This window comes from Coregonus lavaretus (assembly GCF_964263955.1).
Source record: "Coregonus lavaretus genome assembly, chromosome: 32".
Classification (NCBI taxonomy): Eukaryota; Metazoa; Chordata; class Actinopteri; order Salmoniformes; family Salmonidae; genus Coregonus; species Coregonus lavaretus.
Window position 1 is genome coordinate 20,971,915 of NC_140019.1, and position 21,541 is coordinate 20,993,455.

General features: G+C 41.9%; 2 protein-coding genes across 2 annotated transcripts; both read right to left on the bottom strand.

Annotated features, from left to right (window-relative positions):
• Positions 1-325: 325 nt before the first annotated feature.
• On the bottom strand, positions 326-7,643 carry LOC311107912 (eukaryotic translation initiation factor 4E-1A). Its single transcript, XM_084150513.1, has 7 exons — positions 7,563-7,643; positions 6,930-7,033; positions 5,966-6,061; positions 5,818-5,881; positions 4,957-5,070; positions 4,492-4,631; positions 326-4,380 (listed from the first exon to the last, which is right to left on the bottom strand). The coding sequence occupies exons 1-7, from the start codon at positions 7,578-7,580 to the stop codon at positions 4,266-4,268; spliced, it is 651 nt and encodes a 216-aa protein (XP_084006639.1). The 5' UTR covers positions 7,581-7,643; the 3' UTR covers positions 326-4,265.
• Positions 7,644-8,341: 698 nt separating this feature from the next.
• Positions 8,342-21,259, bottom strand: LOC311107613 (alcohol dehydrogenase class-3). Its single transcript, XM_084150134.1, has 9 exons — positions 21,177-21,259; positions 18,559-18,660; positions 17,773-17,914; positions 15,743-15,830; positions 14,925-15,144; positions 14,372-14,632; positions 9,015-9,150; positions 8,688-8,826; positions 8,342-8,543 (listed from the first exon to the last, which is right to left on the bottom strand). The coding sequence occupies exons 1-9, from the start codon at positions 21,192-21,194 to the stop codon at positions 8,519-8,521; spliced, it is 1,131 nt and encodes a 376-aa protein (XP_084006260.1). The 5' UTR covers positions 21,195-21,259; the 3' UTR covers positions 8,342-8,518.
• Between the last annotated feature and the right edge of the window lie 282 nt (positions 21,260-21,541).

Sequence of the window (21,541 nt, forward strand, 5' to 3'; positions counted from 1 at the left end):
AGTCATCCATATCGTAAATTACATCCAGAATAAAATTGTTACTCTTTTTTTTTTTGCAATTCGGGTGATTTGTTACGAATCGAATTCGTACGATATGTTACGAATTTGTTGTGCTTAAGATCCTGGAGTGCATCTTTAAGAGGTTTATCTTGATGTGTTCTTTTGAATGGCTCATGGAAAATAAGTATCTCTTTATCACCATTGCACTGCAAATTAGTCTGGTGGGGCTTGATACTGATGTAAAAAGCTTCTCTGAAACAGTAGTTTTGAACAAGACTACAGGCATCAACATCCATTTAAAACAGAGGAATCTCCATTTCCAGAGTTAAGACAACATACTTTACATTTATTTACAGTCATCTTTTGTACCATGTTCATAGGAGCGGGACAAGGTGCCAAAGCAAGGCATTCAGTCACACCTAATAGACCTCCAATGAATACAAGTACAGTTTTACATACACTTTATCAAGGCATCTTGATGTGCTTAAAAAGAAAATACAGGTTTACATGAAGAATATAATATTGTGACAGAAATAAACATAAGAATACTACATAGATCTGCAATACCAAAAGTTTTACGAAACTAACTTAAGGCAAATTATCGTATTGGTCAACTTCGACCAACTTAGGCTAAACCAATGAAAAATAATGAACTGAGATTCAATGAAGGAAACTACAACACAATTTTTTTTTGCAGTTTTAAAGTTAATTTCGTGCAATTCTACACATTTTGCCAAGGAGCTGAGAGAAAATGTTGCAGTTTTAAAGATGATTTCCAGGGATTCTACATATTCTGCCATGTGGCTGAGAGAACATTTAGCAGTTTTAAAGATAATTTCCTGCAATGCTATGCATTTGGCCATGGATAATACGGTCTTATTTTGCTGAAACTTAATAACAAAATCAATACTGTTAAATTAATTGTTTTGGTAATTTTAAATTCCCCTGACTGTTCAGCGTTTATTTTGATGATTGTTAGTTCTCAAAGATTTATTTGTTTTTTGCTGTTTAAGTTTACAATGAAAGAGTATTTCCATTCAGAAAATGTATTATATATAGTACCAGTCAAAAGTTTGGACACACCTACTCATTCAAGGGTTTCTTTATTTTTCACTATTTTCTACATTGTAGAATAATAGTGAAGACATCAAAACTATGAAATAACACATCTGGAATCATGTAGTAACCAAAAAAGTGTTGAACAAATCAAAATCTATTTTATATTTTAGATTCTACAAAGTAGCCACCCTCAGAAATTTACCAGCCTCAGAAATTGCAGCCCAAATAAATGCTTCAGAGTTCAAGTAACAAACAAATCTCAACATCAACTCTTCACAGGATGCGTGAATCTGGCCTTCATGGTTGCTGCAAAGAAACCACTACTAAAGGACACCAATAAGAAGAAGAGACCTGCTTGGGCCAAGAAACACGAGCAATGGACATTAGACTGGTGGAACTTCGGTCTGGAGTCCAAATTGGGGATTTTTGGTTCCAACTGCCGTGTCTTTGTGAGACACAGTGTAGGTGAACAGATGATCTCTGCATGTGTATTTCCCACCGTGAAGCATGGAGGAGGTGGTGTGATGGTGCTTTGCTGGTAACACTGTAGGTGATTTATTTAGAATTCAAGGCACACAACCAGCATGGCTACCACAGCATTCTGCAGCGATATGCCATCCCATCTGGTTTGGGCTTAGTGGGACTATCATTTGTTTTTCAACAGGACAATGACCCAACACACCTCCAGGCTGTGTAAGGGTTATTTTACCAAGAAGGAGAGTGATGGAGTGCTGCATCAGATGACCTGGCCTCCACAATCACCTGACCTCTAACCAATTGAGATGGTTTGGATGAGTCGGACGGCAGAGTGAAGGAAAAGTAGCAAACAAGTGCTCAGCACATGTGGGAACTCCTTCAAGACTGTTGGAAAAGCATTCCAGGTGAAGATGGTTGAGAGAATGCCAAGAGTGTGCAAAGCTGTCATCAAGTCAAAGGGTGGCTACTTTGAAGAATCTAAAATAGATGTCGTTTTTTTTTTTTTACACTTTTTTGGTTACTACATGATTCCATATCTGTCATTTCATAGTTCTGATGTCTTCACTATTATTCTACAAGGTAGAAAATAGTACAAATAAAGAAAAACCCTTGAATGAATAGGTGTGTACAAACTTTTGATAGGTTATATCATCCCACTTTGTTACTTTACAGCCTTATTCTAAAACTGATTAAAAAAAAAAAATCCTCAGCAATCTACACACAATACCCTGTAATGACAAAGCGAAAACAGGTATTTAGAATGTTGTACACATTTTTTAAAAACATCTAAAACAGAAATACCTTATTTACATAAGTATTCAGACCCTTTGCTATGAGACTTAAAATTGAGCTCAGGTGCATCCTGTTTCCATTGATCATCCTTGAGATGTTTCTACAACTTGATTGGAAAATTACATTGATTGGACATGATTTGGAAAGGCATACACACCTGTCTATATAAGGTCCCACAGTTGACAGTGCTTGTCAGAGCAAAAACCAAGCCATGAGGTCGAAGGAATTGTCCATAGAGCTCCGAAACACAGATCTGGGGAAGGGTACCAAAACATTGCAGCATTGAAGGTCCCCAAGAACACAGAGGCCTCCATCATTCTTAAATGGAAGAAGTTTGGAACCACCAAGACTCTTCCTAGAGCTGGCCGCCTGGCCAATCGGGGGAGAAGGGCCTTGGTCAGGGAGGTGACCAAGAACCCGATGGTCACTCTGACAGAGCTCTAGAGTTCCTCTGTGGAGATGGGAGAACCTTCCAGAAGGAAAACCATCTCTGCAGCACTCCACCAATTAGGCCTTTATGGTAGTATGGCCAGACGGAAGCCACTCCTCAGTAAAAGGCACATGACAGCCCGCGTAGAGTTTGTCAAAAGGCACCTAGAAACTCTCAGAGAAACAAGATTCTCTGTTTTGATGAAACCAATAATATAATAATATAATATGCCATTTAGCAGACACTTTTATCCAAAGCGACTTACAGTCATGTGTGCATACATTTTTACGAATGGGTGGTCCCGGGGATCGAACCCACTACCCTGGCGTTACAAGCGCCATGCTCTACCAAGATTGAACTCTTTGGCCTGAATGCCAAGCGTCAAGTCTGGAGGAAACCTGGCACCATCCCTACGGTGAAACGTGGTGGCAGCATCATGCTGTGGAGACTAGTCAAGATCGAGGCAAAGATGAACAGAGAAAAGTACAGAGCGATCCTTGATGAAAACCTGCTCCAGAGCGCTCAGGACCTTAGACTGGGGTAAAGGTTCACCTTCCAACAGGACAACAACCCTAAGCACACAGCCAAGACAACGTAGGAGTGGCTTTGGGACAAGTCTCTGAATGTCCTTGAGTGGCCCAGCCAGAGCCCGGACTTGAACACGATCGAACATCTCTGGAAAAACCTGAAAATAGCTGTGCAGCAACGCTCCCCATCCAACTTGACAAGAGCTTGAGAGGATCTGCAAAGAAGAATGGGAGAAACTTCCCAAATACAGGTGTGCCAAGCTTGTAGCGTCATACCCAAGAAGACTCAGTGCTGTAATCGCTGCCAAAGGTGCTTCAACAAAGTACTGAGTAAAGGGTCTGAATACTTATGTAAATGTGATATTTCAGTTTTTTATTTAAATAAATTAGCAAACATTTATAATAACCTGTTTTTGCTTTGTTATTATGGGGTATTGTGTGTAGATTGATGAGGGGAAAAAACTACTTAATTTTAGAATAAGGCTGTAACGTAACAAAATGTGGACTAAGTCAAGGGGTCTGAATACTTTCCGAAGGCACTGTGTGTGTGTGTATATATATATATATATACTTTTAAAAAATACAGTTTGGACTTAGGCATCCCGAAAAAACAGAAAAGTCCGTGGCAGCTACGAGTGTGCTGCTGTTAAACATACAAAATATCAACAAAAAGCCTCCTAGTATATCCTCGGTAAGAAAAGTAAAATGGTGCATAAAAAAGCACGTTTATCAAATTGTAAACTTTTTGGGGGGTATTTCAATTCTCATGGGTATTCCACCCTACAAGGTATAGGTTTGTTTCAGGGCAGATATGAATGAGATCATTTTGTCTTGAAATCATATTGCAATTGATTGAATGAAGGCAATTGTCTGTGTTGAAGCTTTGGTTTCAATTGGGTAGCAGATGAAACTTCGCAACAGAATTTCAACAAACGCCATGGAAGCGGAAAGGAAAAACAAACAACCAAACAAAAACAAACTCAGACGACAAACTTGTTCTTGGTGGTGGAACCACTCTTGGTGGCAGTGTCCGCGTGCGATTGGTATCCTATGATCACCTTGTGTGGCACGCCTAACCTCTCCTTCCACCCTTGTCTACAGAGAAGGGAAAATACAGTCTAGTAAACAATATCTGGATATGGATAAAAACAAGAGATGCTCAACATCTTTCAGGGATAACTAAATGGTACTGCGACGCCGGCTCACCCTATGTGTGTAATGGCATCCTTGTTCTCATAGTCTGTTGTCCATATCGCAAGTTTGTCTCCTTTTGTTCGGATGTTTACTACTGCCCCGCATACATCATCACTGTGGTCATCGAAGGCTTCGCCCACAAGGCACAGGAGCTGCAACGCACATGGAGAGCCAAATGTTTTAACACTTTAATGACAGCTAAACATAGTCAACTTTCTGAGACATGTAATGCTTTTGTAGATGTCCTTCTGGGAAAAAGTGCGCATTTAGGCTGTGTGAGTATATCTAAGAATTATTTTGTGTTTGTGTGTGTGAGAGAGAGAGTTCACTAGATAGCAGAGTTATGTCCCACACACTTTAACATGAGTTAAATACACAAGCTTTTACAGAGTATGGTTACATACAAATAGTTAATATATCTTAGTGTAGTTCTTCCCTTTGTGCGTGTAATCAGACCTGTAGGGTTGGGGTACTAACCGTTTCCAGCCAGAAGCGGTCGAGGTCAGCCCTGCGCTGCTGTTTGGACAGTGTGATGAGCCACCTGCCGCCACGCTTGTTCCTCTCGTCCTCCCACATGGGCTCGATTCCATCCTGCAGTACAAAAACAGACCCGGCTCAGGGGGCAAAGGTAAAGTCCCTAACTTTTTTTTTTTTTTTTTTTCCTCTACACAGTGTTTGCCATTATAGGTCAGGGGTTGCTTGTCTGCACAGATCAGGCTGTAGGGGCAGAAGCCTCGACAATTGCTTGTTTTGGTTGCAGAACTTGAACATGATAGACGGGCTTTGGATTAAACTGGTTTTCAGATAAAGGGATTAAGCTGTACCGAAGAACAACTCTGTTCTCAGTTTCTGTATGTTTGGCTGTTACTTAAAGGGGAATACATGAAACCTAAATCTGAAATCTAGTTCGACATTAGGAACGGAACTGAAAGCGGACTGAAGTGAAAAGCAGCCAACCAATACTGGTAGAATATCATGACATTGAATTATGACTGATATAGGCTGTTCAACAGTCTGAGTAGTGGTCTATTTAGGGCAGACTGACCTCCTTGGGAGGGGTCATAACCCTTGCAGTGAAAGCTAAAGCCACAGGCTGAAACGAGACCTTGGGAGATGTGACAACTCCCTGTCATAGTGTAGCCCTGTCTAAAAGGCACTGAGCAAGTCAATAACTCAACTGAATTTCAGTGAATTAACATACTTTTTTATGGACAATTCATTGGTTGTTGCTACAGGCCACAACCTGAACAGACAAACATGTGCTGTTATGGATGTAGAAAAGTGTATGGAAGAAAAAAGAGCATGTGTGAGATTACAGATATGGAAAATCATCCTTACCTTGAAAAGTGAGTAGTCACAGCCGGAGATCAAGTTACTTGATAGTTGGATGTGATTATACAGACTGGGGAAACAGGAAGCAGTAAGACCCTCAGAGTCTGAATATATGTAGGATGTTGTAGGTGACTTTCTACAATAAAATACTTACGCCCAGAAGTCTTCCACTGTGTCAAACTTGGAGATGAGACGGAGGTTTGCTTGCCATGTTTTCATTTTGTCATTCTTGAAGAACCACAGAGCCCATCTGCATTGCAAACAAAATACAAAGACTGTCAACACTATAGACGGATTGGCTGACAACGTCACGAAAATAATGTGCGCCCATCGATGTGGCCGGAAGCAGTGATTTGTTATGATTCTGAACGGTCAGATAGCTAGCAACAATGACAAGAAGCTGCCATGTGGGGAATCATAGGTGGCTCGTTTCAGCTAGTTTTATCTTGCGCTTGATACCATGTCTTGTTTTGACTGATTTCATGTCAATGCTAATATAGCAAGAATTGACTAGCTAGCTAACCAACAACGATGTATTTGAAAGACAAGTGCTTATTGTGCAAATGTATTTGTTTTCAATAAACATTTGGAGTCTAAATATAGTTTACATGTCAACAGTCTAAGCCAACCCTGTCTGTTTTGCCCCACAGTTGCGCACGTGTCGGTTTTGTTGCTGAACAACCAACCTGTCTATAGCCTATAAGCGTATATTGACAATGCATCAGGCAAAGCACACTCCCAGTCAACCTTATGACAGTTCAGCGTACTATGTATGTTTCTTACAGATTGTGTAGCGATTGAGGGGGAAGATGTTGGTCCTGTGTGGCTTAGTCGGTAAAGCATGGCGCTTGCAACGTCAAAGGTTGTGTGTTCGAGTCCAGCTGGGGCCACCCATATGTAAAATGTATTCACACATGACTAAGTCAAAGCAAGGGCAAGTGGATAGTGGTGCAGATCAGAGGCCACAGTATACTTTTAGTGCTTCCTGTAAATATTTTTACCCATGCCTGTCAAGACTGGTAGAAATCATATTCAGGCATTAACATTAGTGCATACTGATATAGCTAGCTATGTATTTTCATGTGTAACTAGCTAGGTTAAGCAGCTACAGTATTTACCTATTTTGTAGTGGGTGTTTGATGTAATCTTCAGGATTCACAACTTCTTGACCAGTTGTTTCACTTTTTTCTTCCTCGGAATTTGGGGGATTCAAAGTTGATTCCTGGAGAGATGGGGAAGAGAGGTTAATAAGCGACCTAGCATTTAAGATCAGCTTTTCCTTTACGCCCAACTGGCGCAACTTGCCCCTGGAAAGCACCAAGAAGGTAATCTCGCTAGCTACTTTTCTTGAAGGGGCGGTGGCGAGCATGCCTGTTGGGTGTTCCTAGTACTGTTAACACTGCTGGGCATGGATATGTTTCACCTTCAATACTTATGAAGTTATAGTGACTAACATTGAGACGTCTTGTGACTTGTTATATGCCCAACTCCAGCATGCACATGCTATATGCCCAGTATGCACAACTCCAGCATGCACAATCGATTAGCTAGCTAGCTGTGGTTAATTTAGGAGCCCTCGAAGTCGAACATTCCAACAATCATTCTCACATTTGCTGTGGTCATGCACTCGCAGCAACACCCCCATACATTTGAATCACCAGCTAATATATCTCATTTCATAGATTTGAGATTAACTGTAACCTAAAACTGCCCATTGTTATACAAAATGTAGAGTTAATGCAATCTCTCACCGACTCAGCTGTCGCCATCTTCTGATGATCTGATTCACAATTCTGTAATGTGAAACATATAAACGGATTGGATTGCGCTTTCCAACGTGACAACCAACTACGGTAAACCTAACTGCGCATGCTCACAGATGTGAGCGCTTCAACTTCAAAATTGCATGACACACTTGTAAAGTACAGTAATTAAGTCTATGACCACTTTATTTATTTTGTGAATATATTTATTTTTACACTAGTTTAAGGCATTAGGTTTTACCCACCTTTTTACTACCACTTCATCTGTACACAATGCAGACATTTTATTTATAATAATAATAATATGCCATTTAGCAGACGCTTTTATATTTAGTCTCCATTACACAACAGTGCATGCATTTTCATGTGCTTTGATACCAGGGTTACTCAGTGACAATCTTACTACATTAGTCTATGTCAAAACATGCCGATACTCTGCTCAAAATAGTGCCTAAGTCGTTTTGCTCCATCATCTTTTACCTGTAAAGTCCCTATCAATGATGTATCCATGATCAATCAAATCAATGTCGCATAAGTAAACCATTTGGCTGTGTAGCTCTGAATGATTGCCAGACTTCAATAGGATTAAATGTCTGTTTAGTATGGAAAGTCCTTTGTTCTAATTTCTCAGTCATCCACTCCATACTATAGCAACATAGTCATTGTGATCAATGTGAAATGGAAAAATAAGTATATTTTCAAAAGTATAGCTGGTACCTATGACACATTTAACTTCAAACTGGAAAGAAAACATAAGAGAGGACTACTGCTTTTTGACACATTTTATTGATTCTAATTGACATGGACAGTGCCACATATGTACACAACTGGACTGGAGATCTAATTCTGAAAGTTGAATGACATTAAGTGCTACAGTGTATGAAAGGTGATTGTTTTATAAGGGCCGGAGCTGAGTGTGAGGCTCAACATGGCAGGGAGGGACTTCAGAACTTCAGGACGGTACGGATACTGGAAAGGACAAATTAAAATATGGTGATTAGCATACAGCTTTAAAGACCTTTAATATACTTTGTGTTGGAATTTATATATATTTTTTAAAATAAACTAACATCACTTATTGATGTAATATGATGCAACACCTGCTCTATTTACCTCTTTCCAGCGTGCATGAGGTCAAAGCCCTCGTTGATCTGGTCAAAGGGCAAGGTGTGGGTCACAAACTCATCCACCTTCAGCTTCTTGTTCATGTAGTCAGTCACTAGTTTGGGGACGCTCTCCACACTCTTCCAGCCTGGGACAGAGGAACAGGAAAACATCATGAGGAATATATGCATTATCATACTTCCATAAAAAATAAGTATCATAACTAGTGCCACATTGCTGCTCATTTATCCCCAAAATATAGGTGACTATACAGAGTAAAATATGTTGACGTCAGAAAAGGCAAGGATCCTCATGAAAATCATCCACGACATTTACCTCCAAATGCTGTGCCCCTCCACACACGGCCGGTAACCAGCTGGAATGGACGTGTGGAGATCTCCTGTCCCGCGCCTGCCACCCCGATGATGATGCTCTCGCCCCAGCCTTTGTGGCACGCCTCCAGAGCTGCCCTCTGAAACAACAAATTGAGCATCATCAGAAGATAGCTTCCCTAAATACTCATCTGCTTAGCAAAGTGACATGTATTTTGCTGTTGTGGACAAAGCCTGAAGTACCACCTACAGTGACCTCTGGTGGTGAAGAGTATAACACCTTCCATATCTGAGAGCAAAAAAGGGGCCACTGTTCAATTACTTTCCCAGTTTCCTGCCTCACCATCTTAGCAGGAGTTATGGAGGGTTCATGGGTAGCAGGGGTGTGTTCAGTGAGCGAAAACATTCAGAACGTTGCAGACAGAATTGCAATGAATAGAACTGATCCGATTCCCTATTCTATATGACAGAATCTGAACTGTTCTACTCCACACATTTCTATCGTTGCACCCTTCTGAACAGCCCCCATGAGCTCAGTACTGAACTAGCGCTGCAGGCTCTAGCATTAGCTCAAGCTACTTTCACCACTCCCCTGTGGTCCCCTGGCCAGTGTGCCTTTGCTGGACATAGCCTTTATTTTGTTTGACAACCATAAGAACTGAGGACAATGTACATAACAATAGACAGACAGACACGATACAACAAGACAGTTATCAGCAATGCCATGGTGTAGCATAATACAAAAATAAATAAGGACAAAACATTGTTAGCTTACATTCCATGGCATATGGAACATTTTGCCCTTATAATAACACACAGTATATATGCTTTAATTAACATTGTTTAATAGAACTCTAGTCAACTTAGTCAAATAAATATGCCTAAAGAGTTACCCAACACTCCACCTTTCTTTGATGCTGTTGAATTTTGTGATTTCTAATAGTAATTGTACTTTCAAGGATGAATATGTGTCTTCACAAATTGTTTAAAAAGGTTGGGTGTTTTGAATATGAATATTTAACCTAGCAGAAATATTGTGTTGTTAATTGAAGCACTATGGACATTGAGGTCACCAAAGACGATAAACTTAGGGTTAATATGTAGTTTGATGGAGTGATGGGAAAGCCAGCCTTGAAACTGTAGCAAGGACGGCATACAGTTCTGTTGTGTTTTTCTTTCTTCATCTTAAACTTTCCATGTGGGGGGTATAGCAGACACCAACTGAACATATGTAGGAGTCCCCATAGGTTCTACACAATGTTCCAAAATCAAACAACTTTCCATCCTTGTCCACAATGTCATTTAGAAAATAAATGTGTTTTACAATAAAAAGGTTGCCAACAAAGAGGTTGTCCATCAATTTCAATATTTGAGTTATACCAAATAAGTTGCTGAAGAATTTTCTCAGGGGTTTCAGGTAGATAGAATTGTAAGTGTAACCATGATTTTATTGCCTCCTGGAGGAATGGAGATGCATTGCTGAAAATACTGTTGTTTTGGTAGAGAAATGTTTAAGTTGAAGAAACAAGGTGGTTTTGTGTAAAAATCAGAATGGCGCATTTAGTTAATTTAGCTGAAATCCAGTTTGGATTAGAATATAGTTTCTGTATCCAGGACACCTTCAAGGTGGCATCCAGGGCCTATAAACTAGTCAGTCAATCTTAGCCCACCCTCTTGAAATCAGTAATACAGTGGCTTGCGAAAGTATTCACCACCCTTGGCATTTTTCCTATTTTGTTGCCTTACAACCTAGAATTAAAATGGATTTTTTGGGGGGTTTGTATCATTTCATTTACACAACATGCCTACCTCAAGATGCAAAATATGTTTTATGTGTGAAACAAACAAGAAATAAGACAAATAAAACAGAAAACTTGAGCGTGCATAACTATTCACCCCCCCCCCCCCCCCCCCCCCCCCCACCCCCCCAAGGTCAATATCTAGCCCCTGGGATTTTTTCCCATTCTTCAAGGCAAAACTGCTCCAGCTCCTTCAAATTGGATGGGTTCCACTGGTGTACAGCAATCTTTAAGTCATACCACAGATTCTCAATTGGATTGAGGTCTGGGCTTTGACTAGGCCATTCCAAGACATTTAAATGTTTCCCCTTAAACCACTTGAGTGTTGCTTTAGCAGTATGCTTAGAGTCATTGTCCTGCTGGAAGGTGAACCTCCGTCCCAGTCTCAAATCTCTGGAAGACTGAAACAGGTTTCCCTCAAGAATTTCCCTGTATTTAGCGCCATCCATCACTCCTTCAATTCTGACCAGTTTCCCAGTCCCTGCCAATGAAAAACATCCCCACAGCATGATGCTGCCACCACCATGCTTCACTGTGGGGATGATGTTCTCGGGGTGATTTACATTTACATTTTAGTCATTTAGCAGACACTCTTATCCAGAGCGACTCACAGTTAGTGTATACATTATTATTTTTTATTTTTTCATACTGGCCCCCATGGGAATCGAACCCACAACATGCTCTACCAACTGAGCTACATCCCTGCCGGCCATTCCCTCCCCTACCCTGGACGACGCTGGGCCAATTGTGTGCCGCCCCATGGGTCTCCCGGTCACGGCCGGCTACGACAGAGCCTGGATTCGAACCAGGTTCTCTAGTGGCACAGCTAGTACTGCGATGCAGTGCCTTAGACCACTGTGCCACTCAGGAGGTTATGATGAGAGGTGTTGGGTTTGCGCCAGACATAGCATTTTCCTTGATGGCCAAACGCTCTATTTTAGTCTCATCTGACCAGAGTACCTTCTTCCATATGTTTGGGGAGTCTCCCACATGCCTTTTGGCGAACACCAAACGTGTTTGCTTATTTTTTTCTTTAAGCAATGGCTTTTTTCTGGCCACTCTTCAGTAAAGCTCAGCTCTGTGGAGTGTACGGCTTTAAGTGGTCCTATGGACAGATACTCCAATCTCCGCTGTGGAGCTTTGCAGCTCCTTCATGGTTATCTTTGGTCTCTTTGTTGCCTCTCTGATGAATGCCCTCCTTGCCTGGTCCGTGAGTTTTGGTGGTCGGCCCTCTCTTGGCAGGTTTGTTGTGGTGCCATATTCTTTCCATTTTTTGATAATGGATTTAATGGTGCTCCTTGGGATGCTCAATGTTTCTGATATTTTTTTTATAACCCTGATCTGTACTTCTCCACAACTTTGTCCCTGACCTGTTTGGAGAGCTCCTTGGTCTTCATGGTGCCGCTTCCTTGGTGGTGCCCCTTGCTTAGTGGTGTTGCAGACTCTGGGGCCTTTCAGAACAGGTGTATATATACACACTGAGATCATGTGACACTTAGATTGCACACAGGTGGACTTTATTTAACTAATTATGTGACTTCTGAAGGTAATTGGTTGCACCAGATCTTATTTAGGGGCTTCATAGCAAAGGGGGTGAATATACAGTGCGGAGAACAAGTATTTGATACACTGCCGATTTTGCAGGTTTTCCTACTTACAAAGCATGTAGAGGTCTGTAATTTTTATCATAGGTACACTTCAACTGTGAGAGACGGAATCTAAAACAAAAATCATTGTATGATTTTTAAGTAATTAATTTGCGTTTTATTGCATGACATAAGTATTTGATCACCTACCAACCAGTAAGAATTCCGGCTCTCACAGACCTGTTCGTTTTTATTTAAGAAGCCCTCCTGTTCTCCACTCATTACCTGTATTAACTGCACCTGTTTGAACTCGTTACCTGTATAAAAGACACCTGTCCACACACTCAATCAAACAGACTCCAACCTCTCCACAATGGCCAAGACCAGAGAGCTGTGTAAGGACATCAGGGATAAAATTGTAGACCTGCACAAGGCTGGGATGGGCTACAGGACAATAGGCAAGCAGCTTGGTGAGAAGGCAACAACTGTTGGCGCAATTATTAGAAAATGGAAGAAGTTCAAGATGACGGTCAATCACCCTCGGTCTGGGGCTCCATGCAAGATCTCACCTCGTGGGGCATCAATGATCATGAGGAAGGTGAGGGATCAGCCCAGAACTACACGGCAGGACCTGGTCAATGACCTGAAGAGAGCTGGGACCACAGTCTCAAAGAAAACCATTAGTAACACACTACGCCGTCATGGATTAAAATCCTGTAACGCACGCAAGGTCCCCCTGCTCAAGCCAGCGCATGTCCAGGCCTGTCTGAAGTTTGCCAATGACCATCTGGATGATCCAGAGGAGGAATGGGAGAAGGTCATGTGGTCTGATGAGACAAAAATTGAGCTTTTTGGTCTAAACTTCACTCGCCGTGTTTGGAGGAAGAAGAAGGATGAGTACAACCCCAAGAACACCATCCCAACCGTGAAGCATGGAGGTGGAAACATCATTTTTTGGGGATGCTTTTCTGCAAAGGTGACAGGACGACTGCACCGTATTGAGGGGAGGATGGATGGGGCCATGTATCGTGAGATCTTGGCCAACAACCTCCTTCCCTCAGTAAGAGCATTGAAGATGGGTCGTGGCTGGGTCTTCCAGCATAACAACGACCCGAAACAAAAAGTCAGGGCAACTAAGGAATGGCTCTGTAAGAAGCATCTCAAGGTCCTGGAGTGGCCTAGCCAGTCTCCAGACCTGAACCCAATAGAAAATCTTTGGAGGGAGCTGAAAGTCCGTATTGCCCAGCGACAGCCCCGAAACCTGAAGGATCTGGAGAAGGTCTGTATGGAGGAGTGGGCCAAAATCCCTGCTGCAGTGTGTGCAAACCTGGTCAAGACCTACAGGAAACGTATGATCTCTGTAATTGCAAACAAAGGTTTCTGTACCAAATATTAAGTTCTGCTTTTCTGATGTATCAAATACTTATGTCATGCAATAAAATGCAAATTAATTACTTAAAAATCATACAATGTGATTTTCTGGATTTTTGTTTTAGATTCCGTCTCTCACAGTTGAAGTGTACCTATGATAAAAATTACAGACCTCTACATGCTTTGTAAGTAGGAAAACCTGCAAAATCGGCTGTGTATCATACTTGTTCTCCCCACTGTGTATGCACGCACCACTTTTCCGTTATTTATTTTTCGAAACTTTATTTTTTTCATTTCACTTCACCAATTTGGACTATTTTGTGTATGTCCATTACATGAAATCCAAATAAAAATCTATTTAAATTACAGGTTGTAATGCAACAAAAGAGGAAAAACGCCAAGGGGGATGAATATTTTTGCAAGGCACTGTACATATATTTTACTACAATTTACTCAGGTTTATTGTTCCATATAAATATTTTCTGTTCATATTGTTTGAAAAAAGTTATCTGGCGAAGGAAGAGACATAAGAAGATAATTGAATTGAGAGACGGCTAAAGAATGTATTAATGTGACATTATTAACTTTATTATGGACAGTCTTACCATGATGCCCACGTTGCCGATGCATTCAAAGGAGTAGTCCACCCCACCGTCGGTCATCTCCACCAGCACCTCCTGGATGGGCTTGCTGTGGTCCTTGGGGTTCACAAACTCGGTGGCCCCGAACTCTTTGCCCTTGTCAAACCTGTCTGGGTTTATGTCTACGCCGATGATCCTGGTCGCCCCGGCAACCTTGCAGCCCATGATGACGGCAAGGCCGACGGCTCCCAGGCCGAAAATGGCACAGGTGGAGCCAGGCTCAACCTGCAGGTAGGTTGGGAACGCAAGAGTTACAGAATGGCTTTTGTCAGTAAAACAATGTGATACAATTTTTGTGTCAGATGTGTTATTATGATCATTGCCAATTAATTTGCTTTCCTAAATTTGAAACCAGTGGTCATATTTACTAAGTATTTACACCAGTGGAAAGTTAATTTACAGAGGATATAAAACAAAGTGATACAACCAAATGACACAAGCTGTGTGCGACTCTTCGCTTGTGCTTTCCACTTCTAGACGAGGTACTTTGTATTCCATCCTGGCGTCACCCACCAACCTTGGCAGTATTGAGGGCAGCGCCGTAGCCCGTGGAGATGCCGCAGCCCAGCAAGCACACCTTGTCCAGGGGGGCCTTCTCATCCACCTTGGCCACAGAGATGTCGGCCACCACTGTGTACTCAGAGAAGGTGCTAGTCCCCATGAAGTGGTAAAGCTGCTTGCCCTTGCAGGTGAACCGCGAGGTGTTGTCAGGCATCAGACCCCGGCCCTGGGTTATCCTGGAGAGAGGGCAAATAATTATCAGTAACAGCCAGTTGTAATAGTAGAATGCACAAGGTGCAATTTCGAAATTGGGTAGAGCAACATTAGTTGCTCGTCATGTTAGTCATTGCATACCTTAGAGAGCTATTTATAACTTATCAGAAATGTCCAGATCAACTAGCCCATGTCAGCTAACGTTTTATATTTAGGTTTTTTAGCCCACAGATAGTTGCAATTTTTTTGTCACCCAAATATCACATGAATACACATTAGGCATTGCAAAATGTATAGAATTGAAAGAAATGTTGCTTTAAAACTACATTTTCTTTGCACCCCCATGACAAAACACGTAGAATTGCAGGAAATAAACTTTAAACCTGCAAAATTCTCTCCACCAACAAGAGGGGTGTAAACAGTTTGTGTCATGAACAGTGCTTGTGCCCATAGAAATAGACGTGGTGCGTGCGCACACTCGCAGGATGTTCATTACAGATATGCTCAGTCCTTCACTGCCTACCTGGCTGACTTTGAAAATAGAATGAGCTTGACCTCAACCTTCCAAGCAATAATTGACGCATCCTGCGCTAATGACAGGCCAGATTCCATTCTAATTACCTGATCTTCTGGCAGAGGTTGGTCTTGGGGTTTTTGCAGAATTTGCACTCACCACACTGTGGCACATACAGTGGAAGGACGGTGTCACCTTGTGAGAGAAAAATGACATCTAATGAGGAGACAGTTCAGGAGGACGATTTCATTCAAACCTAGTCCTGGGGACTGACTCCGTGTACGGGGTTTTGTTCCAGCCCAGAACTTAAACATCTGTAAGTCGCTCTGGATAAGAGCGTCTGCTAAATGACCAATTTATTATTATATTATTATTATTATCTGATTCAACGGATTCATCTGTTTCAACTGATTATCTGATTCAACTGATTATCTGATTCAACTGATTAAGTCCTTGTATTATTTGATTCTGGCATGTTAGTTCTGGGCTAAAATAAATAAAAATATATGTTTTATTGTCACATACATCAATCCACATTTTGTTGTGTTACAGCCTGTATTTAAAATGGCATACATTTAGATGTTGCGTCACTGGCCTACACACACACACACAATACCCCATAATGTCAAAGTGGAATTATGTTTTTAGAAATGTTAACAAGTTAATGAAAATGAAAATATGAAATGGCTTGAGTCAATACGTATTCAACCCCTTTGTTATGGCAAGCCTAAATAAGTTCAGGAGTAAACATCTGCTCAACAAGTCACATAATAAGGTGCATGGACTCACTGGACTCACTCTGTGTGCAATAATAGAGTTTAACATTATTTTTGAATGACTACCTCATCTCTGTACCCAACACATACAGATAATTGTAAGGTCCCTCAGTCAAGCAGTGAATTTCAAACACAGATTCAACCACAAAGACCAGGGAGGTTTTCCAATGCCTCGCAAAGGGCGGCATCTTTTGGAAGATGGGTAAACATTTAAAAAGTAGCCATTGAATATCCCTTTGAGCATGGTAAAGTTATTAATTACACTTTGGATGGTGTATCTATACACCAAGTCTCTACAAAGATACAGGCGTCCTTCCTAACTCAGTTGCCGGAGAGGAAGGAAACCGCTCAGGGATTTCACCACAAAGCCAATGGTGACTTTAAAACAGTTAAAGAGTTTAATGGCTGTGATAGGAGAAAACTAAGGATGGATTAACAACATTGTAGTTACTCCACAATACTAACCTAAATGACAGTGAAAAGAAGAAAGCCTGTACAGAAAAACATGCATCCTGTTTGCAATAAGGCACTAAAGTAATAATGCAAAAAAAATTGCCAAAAAAATGTACTTGTCCTGAATACAAAGCCTTATGTTTGGGGCAAATCCAACACAACACAGAGTACCACTCCTCATACTTTCAAGCATGGTGGTGGATGCATCATGTTATGGGTATGCTTGAAATCGGCAAGGACTAGGGAGTTGTTTTAGCATAAAGATAAACGGAATAGAGCTAAGCACAGGCAAAATCCTAGCGGAAAACCTGGTTCAGTCTGCTTTCCAACATACACTAGGAGACAAATTCACCTTTCTGCAAGACAATAACCTAGTTACAGTTTTGACTTAAATCAGCTTAAATGTATGGCAAGACTTGAAAATGGCTGTCTAGCAATGATCAACAACCAACTTGACAGAGCTTGAATAATTTTTTTAAGAATAATGTACACATATTGTACAATCCAGGTGTGCAAAGCTTTTAGAGATTTACCCAGAAAGACTCACAGCTGTAATCGCAGTGAAAAGTGATTCTAACATGTAGACTCAGGGGTGTGAATACTTATGTAAATGAGGAAAAAAATCTATTAAATCAATTTTGAATTCAGGCTGTAACACAACAATATATGGAATAAGTCAAGGGGTATGAATACTTTCTGAATGCAGTGAAATGTATTGTTGACAGGGTCAGCCATAGTAGTACGGCGCCCCTGGTGCAAATTAGGGTTAAGTGCCTTTCTCAAATACACAGACAGATTTTTCACCTTGTTGGCTCGGGGATTCGAACTAGTGACCTTTCGGTTACTGGCACAACGCTCTAACCTCTGTTTTAGGGAGAATACATTTGTTGATATTCACAGTCTCTCACCTGGTTTGAACTTGGTGACTCCCTCTCCCACGCTCTCGACTGTCCCTGCGCCCTCATGACCCAGGATGACAGGGAAAAGTCCCTCGGGGTCACTGCCACTCAAGGTGTAGGCATCTGTGTGACACACCCCTGTCGCAAAGACCTGAAAGACAACATTGCCATTAGTTAATTCATTCATCACCACCAGTAGGCTATGAAGCATGTGTGCCAACTAGCCTAAAACATCCCTAATTGTTGAACCACATCCCAACCCTCTAGGACTATTCCTACAGTACAATACCAACTACTGCACCTGCTATGTTGATCATAGAAAATATCACATGGTTGTGTCTCAATGGTGCAAGACAGACAGCTAGTATAATAGAGGAATGTGGTAAAATACTTATAGAGTATACCATGATGACGTTCTCTAGTCTAAACACTGGGCCAGATAGGCCCTGTTGAACATATTCCAAAGATGTCTTCCTCACAGCTGGCCCACCAAATCTATTTGGGCAGGGAGACAGGAAAACACAGGACGCTCCCCACAGTATTCCAGCTGCTGAACAGTTCATCCCCGCCGAAGAGCGGCCTGCCTCAAACAGTATGTCTTTTTGTTTTACAGATCGAGAGCTCACTGACATTGTTCTAGGAGGAAGATATATTGTATCACACACACAAACCAAAGATAGAGCAGTCTGCTGCAGGCTGGGGTTGTTGGTTATGTTGTTGCTGGACATGTAATGCAAGTGCAAGTACAATACAGGAGCATTAGTCTTAGACATTTTTGGCAAAGGGAAGGGTTACCTTGATGCGCACTTCGTTGGCCTTCGGTGGGGCCACCTCCACCTCCTCAATGGACAGAGGTTTCCCAGCCTCCCAGGCTACTGCTGCCTTGCACTTGATCACCTGGAAGAAAGAAGCTCAATGTGTCAACAGTCAACTTCATACACATAAATTATGAATTGGAAGATTGATTGGGGTGTCTGTGGTGAGTGCAGTTGAAGAGAGGAGGGTGGTCAGTGATTGAATATGGAATGTGCAGTGACTGGGCCTCTTAACAGTTGGAAGGACTTTAATCTGTAGTCTAGTGTAGTCTAAAGCCAGTATAACATCTCTTTAGTTTAATCTGGAGGGGACTGGTTCACACATTAGACAACTTGAAACAGCAACAAACCCTTCGCGATTCTAGCTGATATTACTCTACTGAGGCCAATGCGACGTAGTCTCTACTACTCTCTATTTCAGTTATGTCACAAAAATACCCATAATAAATTATAGTATACTGAACAAAAATATAAATGCAACATGCAACACTTTCAATGGTTTTACTGAGTTACAGTTCATATAAAGAAAATCAGTCAATTGAAATAAACTCATTAGGCCCTAATCTATGGATTTCACGACTGGGAATACAGATATGTATATGTTGGTAACAGATACCTTTGGACCTCACGATGGATCTCGTCTTTGTATTTTTGTGCATTCAAATTGCCATCGATAAAAAGCAATTGTGTTCATTGTCCGTAGCTTATGCCTGCCCATACCATAACCCCACTCTGTTCACAAAGTTGACATCAGCAAACCGCTTGCCCAAACAACAGCATCCACGTGGTCTGCGGTTGTGAGGCCGGTTGGACGTACTGCCAAATTCTCTAAAACGACATTGGAAGCGGCTTATGGTAGAGAAATTAACATTCAATTCTCTGGCAACAGCTCTGGTGGATAATAAGTTATATAGGATGAGCCATGACTAGAATACAGTATATACATATAAAGTGGGTGAAACAGTATGTAAGCATTATTAAAAAGTGACCAGTGTTTAATGTCTATGTACCAGAGGAGGCTGGTGGGAGGAGCTATAGGAGGACAGGCTCATTGTAATGGCTGGAATATAATCAATGGAACGCTTTGTTTCCATGTGTTTTAATTGGTACCATTCCGTTGAATTCATTCCAGCCATTACAATTAGCCCTTCCTCCTATAGCTCCTCCCACCTGCCTCCTCTGCTATGTACATAGGAGAGCAGTCTCTAAGGTGCAGGGTAGAGTACCAGGTGGTAGCAGGCTAGTAACAGTGACTAAGTTCAGGGTAGGGTACTGGACGGAAGCTGGCTATTGGTGAATATTTAACAGTCTGATGGCCTGGAGATAGAAGCTGTTTTTCAGACTTTCAGCCCCAGCTTTGATGCACCTGTACTGTCTCCGCCTTCTAGATGGTAGCGGGGTGAACAGGCCGTGGCTCGGTTGGCTGAGGTGATGATCTTCTTGGCCTTCCACTGACACCAGGTGCTGTAGATATCCTGGAGGGAAGGCAGTGTGTGTTGCCGACGGTGTGGTGATAGTCTCCCGAGTGGCGCAGTGGTCTAAGGCACTGCATCGCAGTACTAGCTGTGCCACTAGAGACCCATGGGGCGGCGCACAATTGGCCCAGCGTCGTCCAGGGTAGGGGAGGGAATGGCCGGCAGGGATGTAGCTCAGTTGGAAGAGCATGGCGTTTGCAACGCCAGGGTTGTGGGTTCGATTCCCATGGGGTGCCAGTATGAAAAATAAAATAATGTATGCACTCACACAACTCTGGATAAGAGCGTCTGCTAAATGACTAAAATGTAAATGTGATACAGCCCGATAGTTTGCTCTCAATGGTGCATTTGTAGAAGCGTCTTAGGGGCCAAGCCACATTTCTTCAGCCTTCTGAGGGCGCTGTTGCGCCTTCTCCACGCAGTATGTGTGAAGGGACCATTTCAGGTTGTCAGTGATGTGCACACCGAGGAACTTGAAGCTTTTGACCCTCTCCACTGTAAACTGTCAATGTGGGTGGGGGCGTGTTCTTTCTGCTAAATCCTGAAGTCCTTTTTTTGGGGGGGGGGAGAGAGAGAAACCTCCTCCCTGTAGTCAGTCTCATCGTTGTTAGGAATCAGGCCTACCACTGTTTTGTCGTCAGCAAACTTGATGATTGAGTTGGAGACATGAATCGCCATATTGAACGTCTACTGTCAACACATTATGGTTCAATTGCGGGCTATATGTGGGTGCTGAAATCAATCGTTTTTAATAAAAACGTAATTGTATGTGACATCGGAGCTCCAGTCTGCACACACTAGTCGCAGCTCAACCGTATCGTAAATCGTGGAGTTGAGTCGGCTATTGCCTACCTAGATTCATTCAAATCCGACGACCCCTCTAATTACATAAAGTAATTTTACTTCATTCACTGCCACTTAATGAAACAGACTACAATGTTTATTTGAATCGCTCGCTGGCTTTACGTGCAACTTCTATGGCCAGGTCATTGTCCATACAAAATCTGCATTTGCAAGGAAAATACAAGCTTTAATGTTATTTCAACGGCTAAATGTGTGTCAACATTGCACATTTAAAAAGCACAAAGTGTGCAATGTTGATTTTTATGTACTTTGAACTTACCTTCCCAGCTGTCTCCATGTTCTTTCTTCTGCACGAGGGTAAGAGTTATTCTTCTTCAGTGGGGTTTATCGGCGGTTGGCATCCAACATTATGGGGCATTACCGCCACCTACTGTACTGGAGTGTGGGCCAGAGACAGGGAGAAACTAAATCCTACCTGCCAGTCCCGTTGCTCTTAAAAAAGATAACAAAATATTTGAGATTATATCGAATGACGTTCTACTCAATATACTCTTTAAACTAATTTCCTGTGTCCCCTTCTCCCTCATACTAGATATCATCCTCTCTCTTTCCCTCTGATACTGTCCACACATTTTACATTTACATTTACGTCATTTAGCAGACGCTCTTATCCAGAGCGACTTA

What these genes read in the sequence shown, in the direction of transcription:
- LOC311107912 (XM_084150513.1), bottom strand. An exon ending in ACAGTGGAAGACTTCTGGGC is followed by an intron (nt 5,882 to 5,965) that starts GTAAGTATTTTA and finishes CTGTTTCCCCAG; the next exon opens with TCTGTATAATCACATCCAAC. An exon ending in GATGCCATTACACACATAGG is followed by an intron (nt 4,381 to 4,491) that starts GTGAGCCGGCGT and finishes CCTTCTCTGTAG; the next exon opens with ACAAGGGTGGAAGGAGAGGT.
- LOC311107613 (XM_084150134.1), bottom strand. An exon ending in AGTCACCAAGTTCAAACCAG is followed by an intron (nt 15,831 to 17,772) that starts GTGAGAGACTGT and finishes TTCTCTCACAAG; the next exon opens with GTGACACCGTCCTTCCACTG. An exon ending in AACCTCTGCCAGAAGATCAG is followed by an intron (nt 15,145 to 15,742) that starts GTAATTAGAATG and finishes CCCTCTCTCCAG; the next exon opens with GATAACCCAGGGCCGGGGTC.